Raw genomic sequence first — 24,305 nt, forward strand, 5'->3', positions numbered from 1 at the left:
TTTTCTGACGACAATTACGAGAAGAAAAGTCACAGTAATTTGACTTTTTCACAAGAACTATGCCAGGAAAAAATATATTTTGATCGCACATTGTTTTTTTTTTATTTATTTCATATTTTTCCGCAATAAAAATACGATATTCAATTAAAATTTACTCTTTATTTGAAGTTGGTGTTCTCAAATAAACAAACAATACGAAGAAAACTTTCAGCTTGACGTTTGAGAAATGTCAAATGTTCCAAGTGTGTGTGCAAATCCGTGTAAATCTCTCAAAAAAGAGGGATTAAAAAAAATTCGAATTCTGCTTCGTTTGAGGCGAATTTTTTTTCTATGGAACATGATTTTCAGAAAAAATTCGCTTCGAGATCGCCGAAAATTCGATTTTTCAATTGAAAGGAATTCGACATTAAAAATAGACCGATTGACTGAATACGTCCACTGAAAAACTTCACAAAAGCCTCTGAACACCCCTGTACACGGCTCTAGATGATTTCACATTTTGACATTTGCAACACACATGCATTTTTTTACGTGTACAAATTTGTAAACAAAAATTCTAAATTCAAAGAATTAAATAAATTAATAATAAATAATGGAAAACACTACAAATAACAATCAGAAAAAAATCGGTACTTTAACAGAGGAATCACTCAAAAGAAAAGAACGTTTAAAGCGGCTAAGAAATTTAGTAGAACAAAGCGAAAACTCATCAAGTGAATCCACTGAATTACCCAAGTAATCTTTTTCTTTACATTTCATTAACCAATTCATAAAATATTAACTTTTATGTTTTTTTAGGCCAATTTTTCGAAGTTACAAACCACAAGATGAAAACCTTAGTGACACAATACTCGAACAAGGGCCAACTGGTGAAATTGAGAAGGAAGTCGAATCGCAACTCGAACTACTCAAAACCCCAAATGTTATTGATGAAATTGACATAGCAAATCTTGCGCCAAGAAAACCCGATTGGGATCTTAAACGTGATGTTGCCAAGAAGTTGGAAAAACTCGAAAGACGCACACAAAAGGCCATCGCCGAGTTGATTCGGGAAAGACTCAAAAAGAATCTTGATCTTTCTCAGGTAGTCAATGTTGGAGCGGCAATTGAAGCTAAAGAATCAGAACAAATGCTAACTAATTAATTTTTCTTAATTGTGTATAAAGTTTTTTAATGTACAATAAATTATATAAAATTAAATTTAAATAAAAATATTTCTATCCTATCGTAGGTATTATCAGTCTCCCAGTAGAACCTTGTTATCTTATTGTCCTTCTTCCAGATGATCTGTCTTTACTCGCCGACAAAAGTTTCTGGTTTAGAGATGAAATTTCTGCAAGAATAAACAAAATTATAAACAAGACCTCCTACAAATTTGTATATCTTACGTTCACTATATTTATTCTCGATTGTATCAGCAAATTGCTTCATTGATTCCAATTGCATTGGTATGTCTTTTCTCAGACTTTCTATTGCTCGTTGCAACCCTTGGATTTTTTCATTCTGTATAATCAGTTGCTTATCTTTTTCTCTAATAGCCTTTTCTTGCTGCAATGCCACTTCAGTTCGCACAGCTATGGTTTTCTTGTTTTTTACAATTTCCACTCCTTGTTTGGCAATTATTTCGTTGGCTTTTGAAATTTCTTCGGTGGCCATCTCTAAGGCTTGTCGCTTGGTGTGACATATTTTCTTCTCTGCTTCTAGCTCAGCTAATAAATCAGACTATTTGATTTTTCGTGAGGGAACAAAAGTAAAAATAAGATATTTTCTATTAAAAGGAAAAAAAAAACTATAGATTTTAATGGCTCTAAAATTGTTTTTAGGCAACAATTCTGGGGTTTTGTACACAAAATTGAAAAATAAAATGGAAATGAGATTTCTCTGACCCTTGTGGTATTCTTAAAATAAAATTCTCAAACGAAATTTCTGCATTTCCTTTTTACTTGTAGTTCGAAAGAAATTTGTTGAAATACTGTACTGTGTACTCATATAATCAATTTAATATCTAAGTAGCTTATCAAACAAACTTGTTTATTGAAAAATATTTTTTCTTTACTTCATTAAAATTGTTCAAACTGTTCACATCGAATTATTTATTTTATTTAAATATTCTTCTGGAACAAGCTTAACTTACTACAGGTTATGGGACCAGCAAATTTCTAGAAGAATTTGTATTGAATAATTAATATTTGTTTTTTGGTGATCCTGATATCAATTGTAATTACGTGCAATGGGAAACGACAAGAATTTTTTGACTTCGATTGAAAGGCTTAAGGGACGTGAAAATTATTCCACATGGAAGTTTGCGATGCAGACATTTTTGGAATATAATGGTCTTTGGGCTGCAGTACTTGGAACAGAAAAAGTTGCTGATAAGATAACACAGTCCAGGGCAGCAATAATTTTGAGCCTTGATCCAAGTAATTATGTACATATCCAAGATGCTTCAACAGCGCAAGATGTTTGGGATAAATTAAAGTCCACATTTGAAGACAAGGGTTGTGCACGCCGAATTACATTGGCAAGACAATTAACAGGCACAAAACTTGAAAATTGCAGTTCAATGGAAACATACGTTGCTACAATCATTACGGCGGCTCAGCGTTTGAATGCTATAGGATTCAAAGTCGACGATGAATGGTTGGCAATTTTTCTGATGTGCGGTTTGTCTGATCAGTTCACACCAATGGTCATGGCATTGGACAATGTTGATACCAAACTCTCCAGTGATGCAATAAAAACCAAACTGTTGCAAGAAGCGTCTTCAGTGAGTGGTGAGGGTGCATTTTTTAGTGGACACAGTGCAAATAAAAAGGGTTTCACTAAGAAAAAGGGAATACGTTGCTATAGCTGCAACAAATTTGGACATAAATCTCCCGATTGTCCAATGAAGAAGTCCAACAAGGTGGATGAAAAAACTAAATCTGGAGCTTCTTTTAGTGCTGCGTTTTTGGCTGGTAATTTCAACCCAGGTGATTGGTATATTGATTCTGGCGCAACGCAACATCTTACCATGAACCAAAGTTGGATTTTCAATGCAGAGAAACCAGCGATACCTGATATAACTGCAGCTAATAGCACTAAAATGAAGGTTGAATCTTCTGGTTCGGTGAAGTTACTAGCTGATGTAAATGGAAAACCGAATATGATCGAAGTAAAGAACGTTTTGTGCATTCCGAACTTGACAGCGAATCTACTATCTGTAAGTCAGATGACAAAACGTGGACATATTGTTGAATTCTTTACAGATCGATGTGAAGTTCGAGACCAACAGAAGAACATTTTGGCAACAGCTTCCATGGTTGATGGTTTATATCGCCTGAATAGTTTGCAACATTGCGGTTTCATTGCAATTGCATCAGCTGAAAGTAGCGAGACTTGGCATCGGCGGTTGGGTCATTTGAACTATCAGGACCTGAAGAAAATGAAGTCTGGTGCTGTTGAAGGCATTTCGTTTCTTGAAGACAGTGGGGAACATGTTTGTGTCACTTGTTTGAAAGGGAAACAATCAAGATTGCCGTTCAAGAAAGCTGGATCAAGATCAATGGCGCTTTTAGAAACAGTACACGCAGACTTAACAGGGCCGATGGAAAATATTTCAATTGGTGGAGCTCGCTATGCATTTGTTTTGGTTGACGATTTTAGCAGAAAAACTTTCACCTATTTTCTTAAATCGAAAGATGAAGCATTTTCTAAATTCTGTGAATTCAAAGCATTGGTTGAGAAACAAACTGGAAACCAAATCAAGAAATTCCGATCAGATAATTGTTAGAATATTCATTTGCGTACAAAATCCACTCAGCTCAAATTACTTGTTGTTATAAATATTAATTTATCTGTTGTTTATTTGTTTTGTGAAAATTTCTAAAATATTTGTATTCCTTATTAAATTGTTATCAAGCTCAGACGTTATTGTTGTTATTAAAGAGTTCTTTATAAGACGAAGACTTTTATTTTATCAAGAAGGAATCAACAGGTTATGGGCCCAGATGGACGTTTTCAAGAGTTGTGTAACTAAACTCAATGGAGACAATTATCATATCTGGAAGTACAAGGTCGAATTACTGTTAAGGAGGGATGACTCCTGGAAAGCTATCGACACCGCGAAACCTGCGGAAAATGCAGATGCTTGGCTCAAAGCGGACAGCAATGCAAAAAGCATGATAGGATTATTGGTAGAAGACAACCAATTAGTCCATATCAGGGCAGCCAAAACTGCGAAAGAAGCGTGGGTGAACCTGCAAAATTACCACGAAAAAGCAACCCTGACTAATAGGGTCCAATTAATGAGAAAAATTTGCAGTATCAAGCTAAATGAAAATGAGAAGATGGAACCTCATATTGAAAAGATGACGACATTGTGTGAAAAGCTGACGGCGTTGGGGGAAGTATTGTCCGATAGATGGAGAGTAGCAGTTTTACTAAGCAGTCTTCCATCGTCATACGACACATTAGTTACTGCACTAGAAGCAAGGCAAGATTCCGATCTTACATTAGCGATAGTTGAATCGAAATTATTGGAAGAATGCTGTAAAAGAAATTTCAACATGGGTGTAGAGAAGAATTCTGTGCTGAAGGTAAACAATTTTAGTAAGTTTAACAAAAAATGTTTCTTTTGCCAGAAAAGTGGTCATGTCAAACGAGAATGTCGCCAATATGCCCAATGGAAGAAAAACCAACCAAAGGGGTCCGTTAATAAAGTAACGACGTCGAACGAATTTTGTTTGATGTCCTGTTCCGAAAATATGAATGGTTGGATTGTTGACTCCGGGGCAACGTGTCATATCACGAATAAAGCCAGCAACTTCATTTCGTTTGATGAACACTCAGGAAGTGAAAAAGTCGTTCTCGCTAATGGTCAAGAAATAACTTCAAGTGGAAAAGGTACGTGTCGCTTATTTATCACAGTCGAAGACCGAGAAACATCAATCCGAGTGGAGAACGTACTTTTTGTTCCTGAGTTCCAAGGAAGTCTAATTTCTGTCAGAGCAATGGTAAACAAGGGACTATACGTCAAATTTGATAAGAAGCTATGCACAATCAAGATTCCGGAAGGGGAAATAGTTGCGATAGCTGATTTAGTTGGTAATCTCTACAGACTAAGAGAAAGTACAAGAAAACAACAAGCAATGATGATTTCAAACAGATTGTACTGCATACATTACTGGCACAGGGTGCTAGGACATCGAAGTTTAGATGCTGTCAAGAAATTGGTGAGTCAATCCAAATTTCCTATAAGTAGTTGTTGTTGTTCTGATGTCTGCGAAATATGCATGAAAGGCAAAATGACTCGCTTGCCTTTTAACTCTCATTCAAAAAGCAAAAGTACTGCAGTTTTAGATTTGGTACACAGTGATTTATGTGGGCCAATGCAATATACAACACCTGGGGGCAAAAGATATTTTATGACTTTTATCGATGATTTTAGCAAATTTACTACAGTTTTTCTCCTAAAAGAAAAGTCAGATGTTTTTCAATGTCTCCAGGAATATGTTGAAATGGTCAAAACTCGTTTTTCCAAAAAGCCTAAAGTTATCAGATCGGATAACGGAGGAGAGTATAAAAATAGACGAGTCATGCAGTATTTGAAGAACGAAGGAATAGCTCATCAGTATACTGCCCCTTATTGCCCACAGCAAAACGGCACGGCCGAAAGAAAAAATCGGTCTTTAGTTGAAATGACGAGATGCATGCTCTTGGATGCTGAACTAGGTCGAGAGTATTGGGGCGAGGCTGTAATGACTGCTAATTACCTTCAAAATATTTTGCCTTCTAGTGTTTTACCTACTTCTTCTTTTGAAATTTGGCATAAGTGTAAGCCTAGGTTTGAGCATCTTCAGATTTTTGGATCAGGCGCATTTGTTCACATCCCAAAAGAAAAACGCAAAAAGTGGGATGACAAAGCTTCTTTATTAACATTTGTCGGATATGATGAGAACTCGATGGGGTTTCGTCTACTCGATAAGACATCGAAAAGAATTGTCATTAGTCGTGATGTCAAGTTTGTTAATATGAAGCCTACAATTGCTGATCAAAATCTGGAAACGAGTGAAAGTAGCGAAATAGAAATACATCTAAAGCAATTACCTATAACAACTGAGATCAATGAACCTACAACAACTGAGATCAATGAACCTACAACAATTGAGATCAATGAACCTACAACAATTGAGATCAATGATGATGAAAGTGAAACAAATTCTGAAGAACGCCAATCAAATTTCGAAGGATTTCCCGATGAAGAGGTTACGAAAGAAATAAGGACATCATCACGATCAAATAAAGGGCAACCACCGGAAAGATTCACTAGTTGTATAAACAATGTTTCACAAGTTTGTTTTATTAAAGAGCCAAATAGTTACAAAGAAGCCATTACTTGTGAACAAAATACTAGATGGAAAATTGCAATGGAAGAAGAGATGGAATCACTAAATAAAAATAAGACATGGACTCTAGTCCGACCTCCAGAAAATGCGAATATCGTTGGTTGCAAGTGGATATATAAGATTAAACGTGATGTTGAAGGGAAAGTTGAACGATTTAAAGCAAGATTGGTTGCACAAGGTTTTAGTCAAAAATTTGGAACCGATTACGACCAAGTCTTTGCTCCAGTTGTTAGACAAGCCACTTTCCGAATTCTTCTTTCACTAGCTGGGCACCGAAAAATGAAAGTAAAGCACTTTGATGCGAAGTCAGCATTTTTAAACAGTAAGTTAAATGAAGACATATATATGAAGCAGCCTCCTGGATTTCAATCTGAAGATCAACATCTTGTTTGTAAACTTCAAAAAAGTCTTTATGGATTGAAGCAGGCAGCATTTTCTTGGAATCAAACAATATCAGAAGTTTTGACTGGAAACGGATTTGATCAGAGCAAATCAGATCGATGTTTGTTTACAAGAAAAAAGGGCAAGACAACAATCTATCTTCTTATATATGTTGATGACATCATCGTTGCGAGTACTTCAGAGCAATGCATTGAAGACACAGAACGACTGTTGAAATCTCACTTTGAAATAAAAAATCTTGGAGATATACATCACTACTTAGGACTTGAAGTAATCAAGGACGGTCAAGGGAATTTTTGTGTTCGGCAGAAGCAATACATTGAAAAACTATGTGAAGATTATGGCCTTCAAAATTCAAAGAGTTCCAAAATTCCACTTGATCCAGGGTACGGGAAAACTGAAGACTCAAGCCCTCTTATGAACAACGAGAAATACCAAAAGTTAGTTGGCAGTTTGCTCTATATAGCAACTAACACGCGACCTGATATTGCTGCATCAGTTTCGATTTTAGCTAGCAAGACTAGTTCTCCAAGCCAAACAGATTGGACAGAGCTAAAACGAGTTCTTAAATATCTTCGTGGAACTTCAACATTTAAACTTAAACTGAGCAGAATTGAAAATCACGAAGAAAAAGAAAAGTTGATGGGTTATGCAGACGCAAATTGGGCAGAAGATCGAACATCCCGAAAATCAAACTCGGGTTACATCTTCTTATTGAATGGAGGTCCTGTGAGCTGGACATGCAGAAAGCAAACTTGTGTTTCATTATCCAGCACAGAAGCTGAATTTGTCGCTTTGTCTGAAGCATGTAAAGAAGCAGTTTGGTTAAGAGGACTTCTTTCATCTTTTGACTGCAAACAGTCTACTGCAACTACTTTATTCGAAGATAACCAGAGTTGTTTAAAGTTGATTCAGGAGGAGAAGCTAAGCAATAGATCCAAGCATATAGATACAAAAACTTATTTTGTTAAAGATTATGTTGATAAAAATTTCATTTTATGTAAGTACTGTTCTTCAGGAAATATGTTGGCTGATATGCTTACAAAACCTCTTGCTTCATCTCGACTTGAATTTTTACGAAACAAATGTGGTTTGGTAAGCAAATGAGGAGGAGTGTTAGAATATTCATTTGCGTACAAAATCCACTCAGCTCAAATTACTTGTTGTTATAAATATTAATTTATCTGTTGTTTATTTGTTTTGTGAAAATTTCTAAAATATTTGTATTCCTTATTAAATTGTTATCAAGCTCAGACGTTATTGTTGTTATTAAAGAGTTCTTTATAAGACGAAGACTTTTATTTTATCAAGAAGGAATCAACAATAATGGGACTGAATTCTGCAATCAAAGGTTCGATAAGTTGTTTAAGGCATGTTGTATTGAACGGCAGACGTCAACTCCATACACACCACAGCAAAATGGGCTTGCAGAGCGAACAATAAGAACTTTGACCGAGCGTGCAAGGTGCATGCTACAAGATGCAGATCTTCCGAAAAAGTTTTGGGCTGAAGCGATGTCAACGGCGACTTATTTAAAAAATCATTCAATATCACGTGTCTTGAACGACAAAACGCCAATTGAAATATGGACCGGATCAAGACCAAATCTAAGTCACTTAAGAATTTTTGGGTCGCGTGCAATGGTACATGTTCCTGCTGAGAAAAGAAGAAAATTTGATCCAAAATCCCAGGAATTGATTTTTACTGGTTATTGCGAGGGTACCAAGGGCTATCGAGTGTATGATTCTTCAACCAACCGTACTATAAACAGTCGAGATGTCATTTTCTTGGAAAAAGGTAATTTTTCTGATTCAAATAATACTAACGATTTTGTTGTGTACGATAGTTCTGAAACCGAAGAAGAAAATTCTGACACTGCGGATACAAGAGTTCAGGAAATTGATCAGGTGGCAGAAGTGAGTTCGACTGATGATGTTTTGATGAATCAATCTGAAAGTAGATCTGACAGCGTTCAGGATACTGATGCTTCAATCAACACTCTATCAGACAGTGATTCAAATACCGAATTAACACAATTAAGAAGATCATCAAGAGAACGAAAAAAGAAAGAATTTCCTGGCTTTGTGTCGTATCTAGCCTGTAGCAATATTGAAGAACCATTGACAGTTGAAGAAGCTTTGAGTAGTTCAAATAGCAATGAATGGAAGTTTGCAATGAGATCTTTATTAGATAACCGGACTTGGGAGCCCAAAGATAGAAAATCTATAAATTATTTTCTGCAGGGGGATGTTAAAGAAAAGGTGTATATGAAGCACCCAGAAAGTTTTGATGATGGAAGTGGACGAGAGTGTTTGCTTAGAAAGGCAATATATGGGTTAAAGCAAGCCATTCGTCTGGATAAGTCTGGATACACTCGTTCCAAAACAGACGCTAACGTTTATTTTCGTCATAAAAACAAGAATATGGGTTTATTTTAATTTAGAAACTTAATGAACATATTTTTCTGTTATTTAAATAATTTGGTTAATGTTTGTATAATTTATTTAAATACTAGATTGTTTGTTAAAACTTAATTTGTTCATGTCATATTTTGAGATTGTTAATTTTTTAACTTATTTAATTTTTAATGAGTGCATTGATTAAGTGGGGATGTTGAAATACTGTACTGTGTACTCATATAATCAATTTAATATCTAAGTAGCTTATCAAACAAACTTGTTTATTGAAAAATATTTTTTCTTTACTTCATTAAAATTATTCAAACTGTTCACATCGAATTATTTATTTTATTTAAATATTCTTCTGGAACAAGCTTAACTTACTACAAAATTTCTACGAAAAGGTGAAAACCAAGAATATCAGCCAAGAACACCTTTAAAACGGCGAAGAGGGATAGCCATCCCATCTATAAAAAACCCAAAAGTACCTAAAACAGGGATAAATGATAAATTTTGCGTTTTAGAAACACAGCTCAATAACGAGTAATTAAAATTATTCTTGATGTCAATATCATGATCTTAAGAAATTTGTATAAAGGACCTGAAGAAGACTCTAAATGATGAACCAAATCAAGCAATGAAATTGGCTATAGTTAAAAATAGAGAAGAAATGCAAATCATTAATAATAATCCATCACATAGCAGTCATTTAGATTACGTTAAAGATAAAATAACGACAAAGAAAATTTTAGATGACTTCAAACTCACTTGCGAGGGGAAAAGTTTATGCTTTTCAACTTATTTTTCGGAAAAGCATACTAACAACGAAATGCCTAGAAGGAGGAGACATTGAACATCATCTTCTAAGATTCGATGAGTTTGTTCGGAATCTGCGATATACAGGAGCGAATTAAGAAAAAAAATTATATTATATGTCACTATTCTAACATTGTCTCTCTTCATTCTTTGGAAACTATGTATTTCCAGAAGATAAAGATTTATTTCGTCAAAAGTCGGATTTTTGATGAAGCAAAGAAGAAGTCAACCAGTCGGTTGCAAAGTATTCAAAGAACAAAATTAAGTACTTCAATTGCAAAAAACTTGGACAGAATGAAAATAAATGAGGAGTGTCTGTTTAAAGTGTTTAAAAACACTTTATATCACTTCTCAGAAAATGGAAAAACATTAATAAACCATAGTTGTGGTTCTTCATTCGATTTTGAGTTTTCGCTGGTTTTCAAAGCCCGATTTGTGGGAATATTTTGATGTGCATTGAAATGTGGAGAAGAGGAGTGTATACTTAGTTTGAAAAAAGTGAAAAGTGATTTTATCCTCTTTTGAGAAATTAATTTTCAAATATATTAAGAACTATCTTTCGAAACACTTATTTGAATGAGAAGAAGACTACTGTTATGATTGAAGATGTCTTATTCCTAAAAGAACTTGTAACTTGCTTTCGATTCGGAAATTAGAATCAAAAAGTATTAAGAAAATTTTCGAAAACGTAAGGAAACAATTTGGAAACGGAAAAATTCTTAAATCGGGGTTGGCTGGAATAAGTGTTGCGAAAAGTCTTGGTTTATAGCTTTGGAAAAACTAGCTTTAAGTTACTACAAGCTTAAGCATTTATATTTTTATAAAGTATTGAAAATATTTTTCGAAAATTCTGGGTATACGGCTGCTAGATTGTATGGATCTCATAGTTTACGTGTAAACGGCATGAATTTGGTCACTGTACCTAACATTAAAAAAGCGCACTTTTCTCACTTTTATTTGGTTACTGCACCTCGTTTATTTAATAACCTGCCAGAAAATATAAGGTGCGAGAGAGTTGTATCAACCTTTTTAGGTAATATTAAGCTTTTCCTATTTTCGTTGAACTACAGTGAAATAGATAGATTATTGCATGTAATTATTTGAGAATTATATAAAAAAAATATATATACACATAAGTAAATAAAAATATATACACATAAGTAAATTTCTTTTGTAATTTCCTTACTTGAATTTTTCAATTTTTTATATTATAAATGATCCCCATCAATAGTTTTTTGATTACTTTTGTAATTTAATGGTACATCCAACTCTTGCCTTTGGGCAACAGGATGTTCCTAACTATTTTAGTTGAAGTTTAATGCTATTTTTTGAATTATTGTAAGCTATAAGTATTGTTATTATTGTAATAGCTTTAAGTCTTTTTCTGAAATAAAGTATAAAAAAAAAAAAAAAAAAAGCTTTACTCTAAAATCATTTTTCAGACAAAATTTTGGCAAACTCCATGGAATAAATTTTTTTGGAGAGAAAAGTTTTCAGAAAAACTTATAACGTTAGCTGCGTTCCTTTGGAAATATTTATCTACTTTTTAGTACTTAAAACTACTTTGATCTACTTTGCTATACTGAGTTCAAAGCAGCTTTAAGTACTAAAAAGTAGATAAATATTTCCTTTGGAAATATTTATCTACTTTTTAGTACTTAAAACTACTTTGATCTACTTTGCTATACTGAGTTCAAAGCAGCTTTAAGTACTAAAAAGTAGATAAATATTTCCAAAGGAACGCAGCTATTATAGTACTCCAAAATTAGCCTTATGCTGAGTGACAGAATGATATTTAATCATGTTTAAAAAATATACCCTGAAAAGAAGAGGTGCTTATTGCAGCAAAAGGGAAAGATGTAAAATGTCTAAAAAAATTGGTTTGCCTATTTGAATGTTATTTTCTATTAAATTGTATTAATTTTCTTATTTCTTTTTAATAATTCTTATATATAAAAGAGAGTTCGTTAAGTGTGTGTGGCCGATAAACTCGAGTTTGGCTGGTCCGATTTTGGTAATTTTTGTTTTGTTTGAAAGGTATTAATATGTAGATGGTTTGTATCAAAAAAAAAATAATACCTTTTCTTCCATCTTTACATAGCTGTCAATTTGTACGAGTGAAGAAACACTATCGATTTTTAAAAGTTTTAACTTATCTTAATTTGTTAGCAAATTTATTAAGACAGGCTTCAAAATAATTATTAATTATAATCGTTTAAATCCTGACTTTGACATTATTATTAAGATAACGACATTTGGACCTGTCCCGATTTACAAAATGTCCCGATATTGTCCCGACATTCTGTTTTTTAATCCGGCTTTGTTTTAAATCGTTCGGCAAGAAAAAAATGTGACTGCGTAATGAATCACTATTGATGTGCAGCAATTTCAATTGATTTCGAACAATTATTTCATCAAACATTTTGATCTTTTTTTATACCGTTAAAACAGAAATATAATGTTGAAATGTCAATGAAAAGTAAGTTTTTGAAACCTCAGATATAAGACATTAATGAAAATGGTTTTTTGTTCTGTTTACACTTACGTAATTTATATGTAGGTATTCGAGCTGTGGTTAAGAGGTCTGTTCTCTCTCCAAAACATTTAACTGAGGTGACATTTACTTCCTAAAAACATTTGCTACGTATTGTTTTCCTTTTTGTGAAAATATATTGCCACTTTTATTATTACACGTGTATAAATGAATAGTAAAGCTACCGGCCCAAATTTACAAAACATGTTTTTGAGATATTTTGTGGCGTCTTGATATTTGTAAGCACTACAACTTGTGTTAGAGTTCAGAAAATTGAAATCTGGTAAATGCCAAAAGCTTATAATTTCCCAAATTAAAAACTTCCAGCTTTCCAGATAAAAAGCTGTTAGCCTCAATTTATTCACACTCCATTTATTTCAAGTCCGCATTAAAAATTAGAAAACTGTTAAAACATGTGATTTGTACCATTCGCAAAAATGTAGGAAATAAGTTTGTTTGGTGTCCCGTTTTGTCCCGACTTTTAAAACCTGTTGTCCCGACATTAATATTATTTAATCTGGCAGCCCTAGGGCAAGACCGCTTTTGTACTGCGTTGTATAAAAAAAAGTAAAATTGGCAACACTTGTCAAAATACGTGCCTTTTAGTATGATCGATCACGTCTGTAAGTTTTACCAAGTTTAGTTGAGGCGCCGAAGAATTATGGTAAATTTTGTGATTTTTCATCAAATTGTTATCGTTCATGACTGTGAAAAGTCAGTTGTATTGTTAACAGTGAAAAAATTCAAATTTTTAACTTTTTCTTTTTTATAATAGAAAGTCAATATTCAAAAGTATTTTCTGCGAAAGAAGAAGTCATAAAGATAAATTTAAAAAAAATAATCCAGGACATCAGATATTATATGGCTTAAAAAAAAGTTAAAAAAGAAGTTCACCATTAAAGCTTCTAAAAAACTAAGCGACAGGAGCCAAATAATACTGTAAGTCACTTACACTATTATTTAGAAGTATTATCTGAGGAAGAAGAATTTGCAGACTTTATTTGTAGGTACTTGCAACTGTTTTTTAGACCAAAGCCAAAATATTGTTGGATTAAGTGCAAAATGTGTACCAAATGGAACCATTAAGTTCGATTTTGTTCATACACACTCACAACTCAGCGAAGCGGGTGGGGTTAGCTAGTCTATGATAAATGTTGATAAGATCAAAAAAATGTAAGCTACTTTGAAATTTTAAAAATTGAGCAACTTAAACTTTAAAGATGTTTAATTAGAAACCCAACAACAGCAAACAAAACTAAATTTATAGCAAACAAAACTAAGTTTATAACAACAGTCCCTGATATATATTGTAAGAAAAACCATTAACTACCTTGACTTTATCGAATTTCTTAATTTTATCCTGTAGCTCGTGAATGTGTTTTCTTGAATCAAGTAAATGCATTTCATTTTTCCGTTCGACATTTCTTAGAGCTGCCATTTCAGCCATATGTTTCTCATTTTGATCTTTAACAGATGACAATGCAGATTTCAGTGATCCAACTTCATCTCGCAAATGTTCACATCTCTTTGATTCTTGGCTGAAAGTTATCGTGTATTTATTTATTTAATTCTGTTAACAATTCAAGCTGTCTTACCACTTTTCTGAATATATATTTGCCTTGTCTTGCAAAGCTTTATCGAGTTGTGCTTGAAGAGCAGACATTGCCATCATATGCCGTTCGTTATCTGAATGTCGGTGATCAGAGGATTTCTTTAAAGCTTCTTGCATTCGCAGAATCTCTTCCTGATGTTTATTTGTCATGGCTTTACTGTTTTCAAGAAGAGATTCTCTCAACTTGGCATTTTCAACTTCAAGTTGAGACATGCGACTTAAGTGTGAACTAAGTTCGTGTTGCATGCATTGCATGCTACTTTCAATTGAGGCATTCTTTTTCTAAAAATTCATCAATTTTATAAGAATTTAGTTAAAAAGCTAAAAAAGTAGTTTGTTTACCTGTAAACTGTATAAAACATTGTTCATGTAAAAGAGGATAACATTGAGAGGAGCCGGTTTAATTGGCAAACACAAATGAACAAGATTCTTAAATGGACGCATTTCATAAAATTGCAAGGTCATTGCGTGTTCTCTATTTTGAATCAAGTCCACTTCCAATTGACCACGCTGACAGTCTTGTAGGATCTTAATTAAATTCTCTACAAATCCTGAAAATGAAACATGTAAAGATTGATCTTGTTTCAGCTCATTGAAGGAATTTGTGTCCACAGTGGAGATGTACATTTTTCGATGGTCGGCTTTTTCAGCCAATCTTAATTGCTACGAAAATATAAAATAGATTTTATTAAAATGTATTCCTATTTTATATAAAATAAAGAAAATAAATACAATTAATCCTTTGAAATCAATTTTTTCAGCATAAACAAAAAATGGTTTTTTAGTTGATATTCCATTGCATCGAACATTTAATGAAAGTTCACAGCTTGGTATTATGCATTCGATGTTTTTCATATAATTTATATTTGAAAAATAATCATCTTCACTGTTATTTGATGGGAAATTAAAAGAAAACATTTTATTTTGGTTTGGTTTTATTTTTATTTTTTTTAATTTAAACTTTTTTTGAAAATTTGATTTTTGAAATTTAGTAAAATTTGACAGTTGAAGGCGTTGCGATTACATTACGTAAGATAATTTTGTTTTAACCCTAATTATGGGTTTGCACATTGAAGTTCTTTTTAAGTCTCCACAACACTTAAGGGCTGGCCCACACTATGATGTCAAAAAAACATTGCCGAAAGTGTTTTTGCATGTAAAAAATACACAACGACGTTCTGGTGTGAATTTTTTTTCACACAAAAACGCTCTCGGTCGTAATTCATTTAAAAACAAATCAGTAATCTTAAAGGCTTGGCCACACCGAAGGGTACATGCGGTAGCGGTACGGGTAATTGTAGGAAAAAAATTCCACATCTGAACGTTGATGTGTCAGTTTGGAATTTTTTTCATACAAGTACCCGTACCGCTACCGCATGTACCCTCCAGTGTGGCCAAGCCTTAAGGCTTGGCCACATTGGAGGGTATGCGGTAGCGGTACGGGTAGCGGTGAGGGTACTTGTATGAAAAAAATTCCAAACTGACACATCAACGTTCAGGTGTGGAATTTTTTTAGTACAAATATCGTTACCGCTATACCGCATACCCTCCGGTGTGGCCAAGCCTTTAAAGGCTTGGCCACACCGGAGGGTACGCGGTACGGGTAGCGGCAACGATATTTGTATTAAAAAAATTCCACACCCGAACGTTGATGTGTCAGTTTGGAATTTTTTCCATACAAATACCCGTACCGTTACCTGTACCTCTACCGCGTACCCTCCGGTGTGGCCAAGCCTTAATGCTCGACCCAACGAAAGGGTATGCGGTAGCGATACGGGTAATTGTATGAACAAAACTCCAAATTTGAACATCAATATTCACGTGTAGAATTTTTTTCATACAAGTACCCTTACCAACGCTACCGAATTTCATGTTAATTTGACATTCAAAATGAGATAATTTGGAAAATTACCTGATTTAGACTTTAAGCCAAAGTCAACAACGAAAATGCTAACGAAAAAATATCATCGAGTATTCTGTCAAAGTCAAAATAAAAAATTCAAAATTAATTTAAAATCAAGAAAAATCAACAGAGAATAATTTTTAAAGCAAGAAATAAATGAATTAGAATTGAAAAAACCCTCAAAACTGCTCTTGGAGTCAAGAAAAATGCACAGGACAGAAAAAAGTAAGTGACAAATGAGTGAAAACTCTCCAATTTTTCGCTAGAGCTGCGTACTGAAAAACGAAAAGCAAAACGAAATTTTCTGTTCAGGATTTTGTTAACGAAATTTTGTATGGAAAATTTCTTTACGCTTCAGCAGCGTACTTGGCTTTAATTAAAACAGGCTATACATAACAGTAAACACAAAACTCTGAAAGAAAAAATTGAACAAAAAATAACAACAACAAAAAATGTGAAGGTAATGTTATGTACGCTTAAACGAAGCCTTACCGCAGCTCTACCGAAGCTGTCAGATTTAACATTTCATTCGAAAGAGCTTGTATAGCTCTTCGATAGCCTGTTTTCACTAGAGCCCAAATGAGATAATTTCGCAAATGAGGTCAGTTCAGATTTCAAATTCTATTTTTTTTTTCTATAGAGTTTGATATTCGAAACGAGATAATTTGTGTAATTATCTCATTTGGGCTCTTGTGAAAACAAGCATAATACAAGTCTTATCGAAATTATAGAAACAACAACAAAAACAAACAAAATTCCTAGAAAAAAAAGACCGCATACCTTTCCGGTGTGGTCTAGCTCTTAAACTCTCCAAACAAACGAACACATCAAACCTATTTTTACTCTTGTACATCCCTGTTGGAAAATATTTTGACATTTTCCCAATTCCTATTTTTCATTTTTTCAACCACTTTGTTCTTTGCTTGTTGCATTCACATTTCACGAAATTTATTGTTTAGTAGACCAAATTTAATTTCTACTAAATTGTTTAAAAAAAAAATGATATGATAAGTAATTAAAAAGTATACATTTCAAAACCAATAGTGCCTTTAATATGAAAAATTTAATATTTATGTGCCTTTTTGGCGTTTTAAGCCAAGGTAAGTACTAAACTAGCTTTAATACTCCAACCAAGCCCTGCCACACCCCGAAATCATGCACTTTACTTTAATTTCTTAAAAGTAATTGTTTTAATATATCCACAGTAAATTGTTTGACTGATGGAAAAAGATGTTCAATGCCTCAGATCCTGCGAGGATCATGGTTCTCTTGGGAAGAAGGTTTGCCCACTCAAACAGTAATCGACGCAAATTCAATGTCTAATCGAGGCTTTTGCATTGACTACGAACACCATGGTGCCGATTACTCATTCGTGTTTAAAGGAAAAGCTGACTGTTATCATTGTGTTAAGACATTTCCAAGAACATTGAATGTCTTTGAAAAGTATGAAGGTTTGTTTCTCGTTGAAAAAAGTTGAAAAAAAAGACATCCTTTTTCATTAAAACTGCTTTTATTCTTAGGACCTTGTGTAACGCTTTCAAATGGAGTTGATCCATCAGTAGAAAATGTTTGTAAGGGCGTTAAGGAAGACTCGCAACTGATTACATTGTTTAATGAGAATTTCATTCCAATTAATTGTCGATCATCGTTGGAAGGTGTATGGCACTTTACTTATCAGGTACGTAGATGGACATTAACATCAATTTTAAATTGCATTGCAATTGCAATTAATGGTGAAATATTCAAAACCTAAAGTTTTTGCGGCTATGTTGAGTCACTTGTTGAGCTTCGCGTACAGCGGAAGCTGTGCTCTAAGTGCAAGAGAATAATTACGGATATCGCATGCAGCGACAATTGTAACATGAACCCAAAGCCTTTTTAAAAATCTCAATACTTTATCCTTTTTTAAAACGAATACAAAATTAGTTTAGTTAATTAGTAGGTATTCGCTTTTTTTATGTGTGTTTTTATCGTCGGCTATTGAATAAACCATTGCATTGAAACAAATTTTGTACAATTTTTTCCCGGCGTAATTACTGTAGATCTACTATAGTCGGCTTATTAGGAAATATATTAGTTTGAAAAGAATTGTGTAGCAAAAAAAAATCGTCATACATTTTTATACTGATTAAGAGACCGACTGAACTGTCGGCCGATAGAAAGTTTGTAATGCGCCTTTAGCCAATGCCCTTTATTCAGCATTAAACCTGTATTTTTAGCTTCCAACTGGACACAAGTTAAGTTAGACAATCGCTTCCCAAATCAATGAAGGCTCTTGTAATACACTGCAAATAAAGCTTCTGCAGGGTCCTGCAAAAATGTAGTGTCCCAAGAGCGACGTGAAATTCCAAAAAAGGAAAGGCAGATATCTTTGGCCGGTAAACAGAGCCTGCACACAAACTCAAGCGTATTGATATCGTAAAGCAAGAAAGGGAAAAATAGCATTGGGAAGGTGGCCAGATTCCCATTAAGAGTATTAGGATTCCCAGAAACATCACCGAGAAAAGCTTGGTTAATATTAAACACGGAAGCAATACTTAAAATTTGGAGAAAACATTTCAACCAATTACTTAATGGTGATGAAGGCCAAATCTGCACAAACGAGCAGCCAAAAAAATTCAACCGCAATTTTAACCAAAATTAGATCAAGGTAGCCATTACAAAGTTTAGAAAAGCAGGCAGCGCTGAGGCACTAAAGGCAAAGCTTTTCAAATAAAATGTCATCTGTAAAATATTGGAAAGGAAGTAAAAAATACAAATGGACTGTGAAAATTCGGTAATAGCTATGTTTTTGGAATTGAAAAGATCGTTTGAAACTATTTTTACAAATATAATACTATAAAACTATAGTGAGTGTAGGCGTTAAATAAAATGGTTTGAACATAATTTAACAAATAGAAGCCAAGTGATATTGGCTTAATATTTAGTCCCTAACTTATCCTGAACGTGCCCAATGTATATTTTTTTCTTTTAATATTATTTTTATGTCGAAAGGCAAGCAAATAGTATGTAAACAAATTTTTCATTTCGGTTATAAGTTTTTGTTACATAAGTACGCTGAGGAAAGTAATTTTTATAACTCAAAAAATGCCTTTTTCATACAAATGTTACCTTGCTGAAAAGACCGTACGTCCCACTTTATATCTTATTATTTTTTTTTTATGAATGCACGTGAATCAAGCGCGATGCTGCTTGAAAATAAGCTATTTTTAGGATAAATTAAACGTGCTTTAAATATTTATTAAAACGATCGTAGGGTTTCGAGTGATAGAAACACACAATAAAATAAACATGGCTTACTTTACTAAAGAGAATTCACCTTAAAACCGGTTAATTTTGGAGCAATTTAACTTCGTGGTGGCGCGCTTCGTAGTTCATCACTAAATGGCCTACTTTTGACATGTTACCTTTAAGAGGTTGTATTGTCTGCTGCAGTTATTTTACAAATATTGTTTATCCAGTAAAGACTGTGACTATTATTTTGTATTTTTCAAAACAGGTTTTAGAAGGTCATATTTTTTTTAAATTTTTGTCCACTGGTCGCCGCACTTTGCGCTGTGGTTTGAGCAACGCACAAAAACTCGATATTTAGGTACTTCCCGACAAAGAGTGAAAGACAAATAAATTAAACCCAAGAAAAAAACTAAATATGTATTGCGTTATTGTTCCTAAAGTTCTGTTCCGGCTGATAGAGTAGCAACAATTGTTTCCAATAGAATTCCAGTGTTGATCTCGTAGGTGATGTTAAGGATTGACGCATTTAAATGCGTTTTCTGTTTTTTTTTTTTTTTCAATTTTCCAAAAAAAATTTATAATTTCAGGTATAGTGCCTTTTGATTGTGCATTTATCTTTGAATCTATTTCATAAGTAACAATACTTGCTGATTTTTTTTTCAGAATCGTTTCCGTTTTACTGGTGTGTGCAACAAGCCAGACGCTCGAATTCAATCATGCCAAACAGCCGGTACTCAATTTTTAATCACGAATCAGAAATTCAACATATCTTATCAGCAATGTGAAGGTATGGAAGGAACATTCACTGGAACTGTTGAATACAGTTGCCTTGGAGATTGGTTTATTGGCAAGAATCATTACTTTGCTGTGGCCAATACAAAAGAATCTCGTAAAGATGAAAAATATCGTTGCTTCCTTAAGAATCGAGATGATGATTTGTATATTGGTGTCTCCATTACCGCTCAGTGTAATACTCTCAAAACACCTGAAAGCTCCCCGGAACGTTTAAAACTTACACCAGTCAAAGCCGAAGTTGTTGAACCGGGTTGTTCTCTGCCGCAGAACTTTAGCGGGGAATGGGTGAATACCGCTAATATCGATGCCGATGTGCAAATTAGTGAGACACATATTAACGAAACTTATTATCCCGACAAATCACGTTATCGTCGAACGATTTATGTATGCCGCGAACGAAGGGGCACACGAATTATGATGGCTCGTCTCACTGTGGATGGTTGTCAGAAGGATTATGTTTGCTTCGACTTTATGCCACGCCATCACAATGTTATTCGTTATCGCAAGGGTTTGGCTGTTATTAAGGATGATTTTAGTACAGTTTGCTCTTGGGTGCAGTTCCCGAATAAAGAAGCTTGGAAATATGATTTCTTTTTGGCAAAGAATCCGGTCCCAGTGAGATGTCCAGTAGCTGGCAAATTTAATTTTACTCAACGTGGTGAACATAAGTTTAAAACAAGGTAAGATATTGGTTGGAATCAGAGGAGAGGAGGTTTTTAATATAAAAATTGTTCTTTCTAGAATCCTTGGTGGTGTAACTCTGAGTCCCAGGCCAGACATTCATTGCAAACAAAATATTTCGGATTTATCGGTTTGCGATACTGATCAGAAAGAAATGGCTATCGATGAGAATTACTGCCTTTCGGTCGATCATTTAGGACGTCCTGTTGATATTTACAGTAAGTGCCTTGAACCTGTTGAGCAATCATGATCTTATTCAATGCTCTATTTTTTAGGTGATCCCGATTACAGAATGAAATGTATTGGTTTCTGGAAGGAGAATCTCAAATCTTATCTCATTACCCATGACGCCTTGGATCCCCTTTCGAAATATCGTTGCTGGGTCTATCAGAGAGCTGATCTCAATCGGGTTCTTATGTCACAAGGTTAGTAGGCAATTGCATTGAAAATCTAATAAATTTCTTGAAGAAAGTATTTTACATTCTTTCCAGCTGTTGGAGCATTTTGTAATCTCAAACAAGATGTTACTTCATGGAATTACACAGAGGGAGCTGCTGTTGCAATCGATATGACAGAATACGAACGTGAACGAGATCAATGTCCAATGCATTTCGATGATGGATCAAATCCATGGATTGAATCGGAAAGTTTTATTAAAATTTTCGATTGGGACTTTTACAAAGCTGGTACAGATCATCTAACGACAAATATGAGTTTAGGAATTTTACTGTCTTTATCAATAATTTTGATTGGAAGACGATTGATTGGTATTTTAGTTTAAGTCAGTGTTAATACCTCTACACATGAGGTATTTTAAATGTAAATGTAAAGCAACTTGAAATGATTGAAAGAAAACTTTTTCCGTCCATATTATTTTATTTTAGCAAATATTGTGTACAATTAGGATTTTAAGACAAAACCATAATTGAAAAGTAAACATTCCTGTAATCTCATTTTTTTTTGTAAAACAAGTTTTATTTTTTTTAAATAAAATAAATAAACATATTAATTTTACCGAGGTATTGATGTTGTGATTATGATGATGCTCGTGAAATAACTAAACCTGAAAGTTTTTGCTATATGAAAACAATATATTTTTTTAGGGATTGTGAATAAAATACTCCAATTCTTCGGAAAATACTAACTTTGTATTAAAAATAAAAAAATGGTTCCACAAGCTCTAACTAAGCCATATCATAGGATTATCATGAAGAACTACATAGTAAATGACTTTTACTCACCCCTTTGCCCTCTCCTCCATTGTGGAACACGGAACAAATCGTGGTAATTGATTGAAATTAACACGGATGCTTTTGCAAATATATCAAGTCCGAACCTGGTGCTTTGTAGGTAAAGCAGTGTTTTCGTGACATACAAAAAGTTGTGATGCAAAAGCAACGATGCGTTTATGAATTCACCCTTATGCCTAGTACGCAGATCAAGCTAAATTTAAGCTCCCATACAAATTATCGAAAAATCGGCTACTGTTGCGAATTTTGAATTGAATTGAATTCTTTATTGAGACTTAAAATTCTATTACAAAGTGTGTTCTTATCTATATCTTAAGCACTACTGCGGCTATAATGTTTTGCCTGCTTTGACAATTTATTTGAAATGCCTCGTGGCTGTCTTTTACATATGGTTAGACTACTCTTGCTCATGGGAGTATATTATTCGTTTGGATTGACGGAGGGCCACTTAACCTACCGTTGCGAAAGTGACATGCGATAAGCTAATGCACCATAATATCCATACAACTCATGAGTGACTATTTGTATGGGAATTTTATCTCGGCTAAAATTTAGCTCGAACAGCGTACCAGGCTTAAAACAAAAACAACATGTTATCCTGCTTTCAATCGAAATCATTTTTATTGAACAAAAAGATGATGACTTTGTATTCTGGCCAACAGATGGCTTTTTTTTGTCGGTAGGGAGAAAAGTAGAAGATAGAGCATGAGTTGACAAATAAGTAAATATGAGTGAAAAAGAGATGAATATAGAAATCTGTTTCTATTTTGATCCATTTTCATTATCTTGTTTTTCTTTTTTTTGTGTGGTAACACAATTTTCAAAAATAAACTGAAAGCTCTGCTGCACCATCTCTTGTTCAGATTTATAAACTCAAAATATCGATAAAATTTGTATCGAAAAACTGCCCATCTCTAGAAACCAATTAAAAATGACAGCCACGTCAAAACTGACATTTCACAAACTCCGCAAAAAAAACACACAAGTCCATTTTTTCCTCCTTGCCTCGGTAATCAAATAAATTCTTTTAAAACACATTCAACACAAGACCACAAATTAACTCTCGAATACAAATTATTTTCCAGCTCAAAAACAATAAAAAACGATGGCCATGTCTCTAGTTCTTCGAAATGCCTGCAAATCAAATGGTAAGTACTCTTAGCTGATTTGCCAAAAAAACCAAACAATTTTGCACATGATTACCTATTCTTTTTTTTTATTATGTTGTTATATAACTTCTTCTTAACTAAACAAAAATTTACAATTTTCTACAATTTATTTAGGTATTAATTTGCTTAGGAATGTCCGTGCAACTCCACTTAAGACCTTCACATCGTCAGCTTTGTTAGCTCCCAAAAAAGATGCTCCATTGAATCTCGTTAAATCAATCCAGGTAAGTTCAATATTGGTGGCAATTTAGAATTATAGAATTGTATAGAAATGTGTTTCTTTTTTTTAGAGGAACATTTCTCTGACAGCTCCAAAGCTATCAGCAGGTGGATCACATTCGGGAATATGGGTTGCTGAGAGGGCAATTTCGGTGGCGTTTCTGGGAGTCATTCCAGCTGCTTTCTTGTTTCCCTCGCAAGCTTTGGATGCTTTGTTGGCAACTTCAATTGTTATGCATCAACATTGGTTAGATAAACAAAAAAAAAATATTTACTCATTAAATTAATACATTTTTTTATCATTATTTTTTTAGGGGATTAGAAGCTATGGTCATTGATTATGTGCGCCCAATTATTTTTGGCAATGTTGTGCCAAAAGTTGCTCAGGCCGCACTCTTCCTCATCTCAGCCGCTACTCTGGGAGGTCTTTTCTATTTCATCTACAATGACATTGGCATTGCAAAGGCTGTTAAACAATTGTGGTCCATCAAAGCGGCTGGTTCTTCAGACAAATAATTTTATTATTATTTTTTTTAGTGTTCATTAAATATTAATTATTAAAAAAAAACTTGACGATTGTTAATTGAATTTGGGTTTTTTATTTATTTATTTATGTGGGTCTGATTTTTCTTACAAAATAAAGCTATTTAAAAAAAAAGAAAAATAAATGTTAAAAATGAAAAAAGATCAATGGCATTTTCTTTTTTTTAATTTTTCCATTGATGATATTTTCCCAACTTGTCAAACAAGTTCACAAGTTGAATTGTTAGTTTGTGTAGGAATATCTTTGAATATGGTTTTGATGCAGGTATTTCATAACAAAACGAAATAGGTACAGAATGAAGGAGTAGGTGTCATCGAGTCCTTAAGGTTATTCTATTTTTAGTAATCAAACAGTACCTATGA

The 24,305-nt window shown here is 33.7% G+C and overlaps 4 protein-coding genes across 4 annotated transcripts; 3 read left to right on the forward strand and 1 right to left on the reverse strand.

The window, feature by feature from the left end:
- The first annotated feature begins 502 nt into the window (after window positions 1-502).
- Window positions 503-1,254, forward strand: LOC129914563 (coiled-coil domain-containing protein 12). The gene is made up of 2 exons (XM_055993881.1): window positions 503-735; window positions 799-1,254. The coding sequence occupies exons 1-2, from the start codon at window positions 593-595 to the stop codon at window positions 1,142-1,144; spliced, it is 489 nt and encodes a 162-aa protein (XP_055849856.1). The 5' UTR covers window positions 503-592; the 3' UTR covers window positions 1,145-1,254.
- LOC129914555 (spindle assembly abnormal protein 6 homolog) lies at window positions 1,143-15,126 on the reverse strand. The gene is made up of 6 exons (XM_055993869.1): window positions 14,881-15,126; window positions 14,491-14,811; window positions 14,132-14,430; window positions 13,867-14,074; window positions 1,389-1,722; window positions 1,143-1,333 (listed from the first exon to the last, which is right to left on the reverse strand). The coding sequence occupies exons 1-6, from the start codon at window positions 15,064-15,066 to the stop codon at window positions 1,260-1,262; spliced, it is 1,422 nt and encodes a 473-aa protein (XP_055849844.1). The 5' UTR covers window positions 15,067-15,126; the 3' UTR covers window positions 1,143-1,259.
- A 1,870-nt stretch (window positions 15,127-16,996) lies between these two features.
- LOC129914552 (uncharacterized) lies at window positions 16,997-21,724 on the forward strand. Its single transcript, XM_055993866.1, has 7 exons — window positions 16,997-17,151; window positions 17,257-17,502; window positions 17,572-17,729; window positions 19,949-20,760; window positions 20,822-20,979; window positions 21,037-21,186; window positions 21,253-21,724. The coding sequence occupies exons 1-7, from the start codon at window positions 17,106-17,108 to the stop codon at window positions 21,540-21,542; spliced, it is 1,860 nt and encodes a 619-aa protein (XP_055849841.1). The 5' UTR covers window positions 16,997-17,105; the 3' UTR covers window positions 21,543-21,724.
- A 1,222-nt stretch (window positions 21,725-22,946) lies between these two features.
- On the forward strand, window positions 22,947-23,987 carry LOC129914562 (succinate dehydrogenase [ubiquinone] cytochrome b small subunit, mitochondrial). Its single transcript, XM_055993880.1, has 5 exons — window positions 22,947-23,020; window positions 23,097-23,159; window positions 23,295-23,404; window positions 23,471-23,646; window positions 23,714-23,987. Exons 2-5 carry the CDS (start codon window positions 23,117-23,119, stop codon window positions 23,913-23,915), a joined length of 531 nt encoding a protein of 176 aa, XP_055849855.1. The 5' UTR covers window positions 22,947-23,020; window positions 23,097-23,116; the 3' UTR covers window positions 23,916-23,987.
- Window positions 23,988-24,305: the final 318 nt, after the last annotated feature.

This window comes from Episyrphus balteatus, chromosome 3, assembly GCF_945859705.1.
Source record: "Episyrphus balteatus chromosome 3, idEpiBalt1.1, whole genome shotgun sequence".
NCBI lineage: Eukaryota > Metazoa > Arthropoda > Insecta > Diptera > Syrphidae > Episyrphus > Episyrphus balteatus.